The sequence below is a fragment of the Limulus polyphemus genome, unplaced genomic scaffold (assembly GCF_000517525.1).
Source record: "Limulus polyphemus unplaced genomic scaffold, Limulus_polyphemus-2.1.2 Scaffold689, whole genome shotgun sequence".
Lineage (NCBI taxonomy): Eukaryota > Metazoa > Arthropoda > Merostomata > Xiphosura > Limulidae > Limulus > Limulus polyphemus.
The window spans coordinates 273,320-280,150 of NW_013666299.1; the positions used below are offsets into that span (position 1 = coordinate 273,320).

At 33.7% G+C, this 6,831-nt stretch overlaps 1 protein-coding gene across 2 annotated transcripts in view; it reads right to left on the reverse strand.

The window, feature by feature from the left end:
* Window positions 1–1,037: 1,037 nt before the first annotated feature.
* Window positions 1,038–6,831, reverse strand: part of LOC106459976 (breast cancer anti-estrogen resistance protein 1-like) — a 49,814-nt gene continuing 44,020 nt past the window's right edge. For both annotated transcript variants that reach the window (XM_022386568.1, XM_013919652.2), the window contains one exon: window positions 1,038–4,738. In XM_022386568.1, the coding sequence (XP_022242276.1) occupies window positions 2,856–4,738 (1,883 nt within the window). In that variant the 3' untranslated portion in view covers window positions 1,038–2,855. The remainder of the gene's footprint in view (window positions 4,739–6,831) is intronic.

Consider the following 6,831-nt stretch of genomic DNA (forward strand, 5'->3'; position numbering starts at 1 on the left):
GTTCTGGGGACCAATTACAATAGTGTTTTGCCACCTTGTTCATTCAGTGATTTACCATGATTCTATGTTAGAATCCAGTCTTTTGAGGCTTGCTATAAAACTATGCTGTACATAAGAAACAATAAACGGTCATATAGAGCAGTGGACATGGTATAAGATATTTTATATTACTAAACAGGAACTTTAGTGTTGCACAATTCAGGCTCCAACTGGTGAAACACCAGTTTAAAAAGTCAAACAGATGTGAAGGATGAAAATAAGAAATTTGTGGACAGTTACAAGAAAAGAACAAACTTTGGGCTATAATTCAGAAAGCTAAGGTATCCAAGTAAACCATTAATGAAATGTAATTAGAAAATAAGTGACTAGTGATGGAGTCGAGTTGGGTATCCAGAAACACATTTGAGGATGAATAAACTGATTTTGAAAATTTTATTTGCACATTCGCCCTCTGTTCCAGTATCCCAAGTCAGTCATTGTGATAATTTGATTTGCTTGCTTTATGATATTAAATTATTATCAGTAATATTATGGTTAAAAGTGGAGTTCAACGATCCGGAAAGGAGTTCTACCTCTTGAGGATTCAAACCATTAACATTCCTGGTCTTCTAATTAAAGTGTCAAAGTTGATTACAAAAGGGGTTCCATGTCTTTCATCATCCCAGTTTAACCACTAGGACAATTAAGTACATTTTTGGACACTCCTGCTAATTGTATCAACCCAATACTAACGATAGTTGCTTTTCTTTTACTTTGACTACGATCTAATTACATTGTAATAAAATGACCATCTCTGAAGTTTGTTTTCTTTATACAGTCACTGATTTTTTTAGGTAAATTTAAACCACAGGAATCTTGATGTAAGAAGATTAGAAATAGATCAATGTCATGACTGATAATACGAAAAGGAATTTAAAAATCGTGAAAAGTCGTAAAACACAATCTTTATTATCATCAATATATATAACACACAGTTTTGCAATAAAGAAAAAAATAAACCTGTAAACAATAAACAGAAATACATCCTTTCATGCAACTTAAAGGAATAAGGCTAATGATTACTATAATAACGATATTAAGGTATTTTTCCTGTTTTTTTTTTTAATAACCAATCACTGTCCTTGTTATTTTTCCTGTTTTTTTTTTAATAACCAATCACTGTCATTGTTTCAAAATCAACAGCTATTAAGTATTCTTTTGTTTGTTGTACTTTAACCACAAAGCCACTCAATCTGTATCTACTTTCTACCATCCGCGAGGATCGAACTCTGATTTTAAAGGGGGCAATATTTAAAAACACACGTATAAAAGACTTTTAAACTAAATCCATAAACAAACTTTAATTTTTAAATCAAAGATAATCATATTTATAAACTTATAACCAAATATATACACAAAGTATTTATTCCATCTGGGTTCTAAGAAAGAAATTGTAAAAATCTTGATAGTTAGAAATTTAATACGCTAATCGGAGTTACAAGTGACCATTATAATTCATACATTCTGTTCTTTACGTTTTTCAATTATCTGAAGTTTATAGTTATTTATATCTAGCGGTTTTCGAATTATACTGTAATTTAGGTCTACTTACAAAATGGTGCAAAATACCTCTCTCGATCGTAATGTACCTTATAATTAATTATACTTGTTATCAGACATTGGTATTAGGCCTATTATATTTTGAACACTACATTCTCTATCTAGTCCATCAGGAATTTTCAATAATTAGAAAAGTGTATAATAATTAGTTCAACCAAACTATATTCACCATATCCATTGCCGACAACGCGTTTTGTTTAATCCAGAACTCATCAGGCTGACTGGGACACAACAAAGGCATTAGTGGTCGGAATTCTATTTAAATATACCATTTGTTGCAACAACAATTGTTATGGTGTGAACGCTTTTTTACAAGCTGACGAAGAATGATTACAATTATACTTGTCATTGGACATTAATATTAGGCCTATTATATTTTTAACACTACATTCTTTATCTAAACCCCTATAGACAAATGAGTTATATAAATAGTGTACCGACCGCTACTGCGTTTATTGTGTCACAGCCAGCCTGATGAGTGCTAGATTGAGTGAAACGCGTCGTCGGCAATGGATATAGCAAATATAGTGTGGTTGGAATACTATTATTATTATACACTCTTCTCATTCTTGAAAATCTATAAGGGACTAGATAAAAAATGCAGTTAAAATATATTAGGCCTAATAATAATGTCTTATTAGAAGTATAATTAATTATAATAATACTTCGCCAGCTGTTAAAGGCGTACACATCATAACAATTATTGTCGTAATGCACATCGATCAGTTGCGTTGACATTCAAATTGTGAATAACTATGCTCTATATATTAGTATTAGGAAATAATGATATCAAATGACTTTATTTTATAAAGACTAACGTTTCCATATCGATGTATTAGACTGTAAATAATTAGTCCGGGCGATTACCATTTTTCTATATAAAACTTCTTACTGAAACAAGAAAAATACCTATAATGTCAAAGTTTTGATAAAGTTGCTAAAAGTAATATTTGAATATATTATTGTAATCAATGTTTAAAAAATACCCTTTACGAACGTTTCTTATTCAGTATTACTTATAACCCTAACAAAGATAGCTATAAATGTTAGGTGTCCCCTGTTGATAAAAAATATAACTAATCGATCATAAGAAATGAAATTAAGATTTCAAAATTAAAATATGTATGTATGTAAATGTAAAAAGACAACTAGAAAAAAGTACTAGTTAACATTTGCCTTATACTGTCGTTCGAGAGCAAGAACTTTCAGAGAGAGAGAGAGAAAAGAAGATGTCTGAGGGGTTCTAGTAGAATTATTCATAGGTGTTTTCCAATAGCTACTTTGAGGTCGCTAGCCTTATGCGACACGTCACAAATACTGGTTATCATTTCATGATTAGCGAAAGCAGAGGGAAACAATGACGCTGCTTTTTTGGCGTCTGCTACGAGATTTTTTATGGCATCTGAAAGCCCGTTGGATTTCTGAATAACGCTGGTTTTGATGTCTTCGTCATACACGTTTATAGAAATCGTATCCCCGATATAAATTAACTTACTTGCGCTAATAATCACAAACTTACAATATCCAATGAAAATCTTTGGTGGCTGCTTACTTCTTATTTTGGCTAAAAGGACGCCAATCAGGTTTGTAAGATTAACAATTTCTTCGTCGATTTGGTGTTTGTAAAACCCTAACAACATATAGTCATTTCGATCTAACTCATTGACTTCAAATTGAAGATTTCTTTCAGTTTCTATGTGTTTGGATACTTGGTTTCTACATATATCATGCATTTCTTTTGGTACATCATCTTTAATATCCTTATTTTCTTTTTTGATCACGACTCCTGACTGAATACCAACATAATCATATTGGTTTAACCATTCTTGGTCCGACTTCCTATCTTCAACAATTCCGTCTGTCGAATGTCCGCTTGTAAGAAATCCGTCAAGCAAAGACTTATTATCAACGTTGCTTGGATTACTAGAATTAATTTTATCTTCTTTTGGTTCATTCGATAAAATGTCGCCATTTCCTGTTCTTTCAGTGTTCGATCTTTTGAATATTAAAGAGGAGTTACCGCAGATAAAGTAAGCGACAAGCTTCACGTCTTCTGTTAAACTACGGGCGCAATCAACTATCTTCTCGAGTTCTTCAGGACTGTAGCATTCCAAGTTGGTTATGCTTCTTATGTACGTGCTTGATTCTACCAGAGGTTTCAGAAGTTTGGACAACTTAGTAGCTAAACCTTTGTCTGGAGAATGTATGCAGTTAGCTAAAGCACCCAGTGCAAGTTCAATGAATTCATAAACTGTTGTTTTCAGTTTCAGACAAAACGAATGGACCTCCCTGTTGTTTTGCTTATTTTTAAGACATTCGAATAACGTTTTGATTGTAGAATGCACTTCTTTGTGTCTTTTGGCACACAGTTCAACAGCATCTTGATGTTCCAGAGGAAGCTCCTTTCCTACAATACAGCTTGACAATAAATGTTGTATTTCGTCACTGGAAACAGAGTGCTTGTTTGCAGAAGAGTTTGGGTCTCGAGTAACTTGAGGTGGAATATCATACAGGCCTTGGATGTAGAATTTCGTTGTTTCCTCTGGACTAGTGTGTTGGCTTGATGATTTCACAGGTGCGTTATTTGGAGGGGCATTATAAAGAGATTCCGCGTGGGCCAGATACTGATTTGAATTATTTATGAACGAAGAATGTGGAGACGACTTTCGATCTGTGGTAGACCTAATACCAAACTGGCGGAAATCACTTACAGGAATATCGTAAAGTTCTTGTTTTTGTTCTATACTAGATCGATTAGACGAAGAACGGCACTGACTAGAATGGCTACTTGTTGTAGAAATTGGTCGAGATGATGGAGGTGTAGAACATTCCGATGGAGTCATGAGGTGCTTACTGTCCCATTGATGTGACAACTCGTGTATGTTGTGCACGGGTTGAGGCTTAGATGGCGGAATGTCATAATCGTCGTTCTTGTCTTTTAACAGAGATTTGGCAGATTGCATTAACCCATCTGGAACGTCATAATGGATGACATTTGGAACATCATAAAGATTTGTTGCATTACGAGGGATGTCATAGACGTCTGAATCACTACTTGCTGTTGAATCGTGTTTACATACTCCCTTGGGAGTTGTCAAAGCGTCTGGAATCCCTATATTTGGAGGAATATCGTAATCGCCTATAAAAAAAAATATTTGAAAGTTAACAAAGTATTTGGTTTTCAAATATACAAGGTAACTTTCTTATTAGAAAAACAAAAAAGATCTTGTAGTTTAATAATGGCTGGAGACGGCTTGAGTGGGTAATGAAGAAAAACTTTAATATAAGTTTAACATAACAGCAAATGTACAACGTTTCGACAAGGTTTTGCTTGCTGTACCTGATGATGACAAAATATTGTCGAAACGTTGTACATTTGCTGTTATGTTAAACTTATATTAAAGTTTTTCTTCATTACCCACTCAAGCCGTCTCCAGCCATTATTAGTCTCAAAGTGGGTTCCTCGTCATCGATCTTGTAGTTTATTTTTGATGTCCTTCATTTAAAACTAAAACTGTGCATGATGTTCACATTAAAATGGGTTTATGTCACAGCAAAAAAAAAGGGGGGTCATTTTGTACATTCTGAAGTCTTGTAGCCAAGTAGAGATTATGAAAGCAGCAATATCTTGCTCCTGAAGTCCCGCAGGGAAACCTTGTCGAATCATTGCACCTTTGTTGCCGTGTTAAATTTGCAATAAAGTTTTCTTCTTTATACATTCAAGCCATCTTCAAACTTTATTTTCTGGTCTCATTCGTTTATTTTTCTACACGTCCTAGAAAGTTCTATTTATTAAGTCACGCGCTTATTACGTGACGCCAAAAACTCTCTAGCTAAAAAAATTCTAAATTAACGATTAACAAAAATAGCTTACAACAACAGGAGAGCACACTTAGCAAAACCAGGTAATTAGTTGTACAACAATAGAGCTCTGAATTATGGAGTTGGAAAACTGGAGTGAAACCCGTGCGATATCGTTCTGCGCACTTTGAGCTATAGGTGCATTAAAAGAATGACAGACAATCCCTTAGCGTGGGTACAGTGGGTACCCAGTGGTATAGCGGTAAGTCTATGGACTTACAACGCTAAGGGTTCTATTCCCCGCGGTAGACACAGAAGATAGCCTAATGAGGTTTTACTCTTCTACAACAATAACCTTTAGCGTGGATGGTAAAATGCTACTGACCGGACGTGTTCCCTTTGACCAGTTGTTCTAAATTAGAGATGGCGGCTTTAGTAGTTTTACCACAAATACAAATAGTTGTAAACCACGAAAAATAAAACAACGTGTTTCCTAAATCTTCTGCCCCGATGTGATAGAAGCAAAAAGTAAGTAACAACTGATTAAAGGAAAGAACCATATATAGTTAATATCTTGGTCAAAGAATCTTCACTGTTTTTATAAAATTCGTGTTGTTGTTTCCTGAGACAGAGTATAAGATGTATGCTACTAATTTAATGAGTCTAAATGACAAAACACACATATTTATATGTATAATATCAGTCATACTTCAGACATATAAATTCTGCCTCGTAAACCTGTATATCCAAAACAAGTCATCCAGTAATTCGTGAAAGCAAGAATATCTTGCTTCTGAAGTCCCAGCGAGTAGAATCATGTTTTCGATAGTAAAACTTGCCTATACAGGATAAAGACTAGCTCAGCATATCCACCGAGTGAATAAAAACAGTGCATGTGTTAATATAAAACAGGGCTTGTGTTAATATAAAACAGAGCTTATGTTAATATAAACAGTGCTTGTGTTGATATAAAACAGTGCTTGTGTTAATATAAACAGTGCATGTGGTGGTATAAAACAGTGCATGTGTTAATATAAAACAGTGCATGTGTTAATATAAAACAGGGATTGTGTTAATATAAAACAATGCTTGTGTAATATAAAACAGTGCATGTGTTAATATAAAACAGGGCTTATGTTAATATAAACAGTGCATGTGTTAATATAAAACAAGGCTTGTGTTAATATAAACAGTGCATGTGGTAGGTATAAAACAGTGCATGTGTTAATATAAAACAGGGCTTGTGTTAATATAAAACAATGCTTGTGTAATATAAAACAGTGCATGTGTTAATATAAAACAGGGCTTGTGTTAATATAAAACAGTGCTTGTGTTAATATAAAACAGTGCATGTGTTAATATAAAACAGGGCTTGTGTTAATATAAAACAGTGCATGTATTAACATAAAACAGTGCTTGTGTTAATATAAA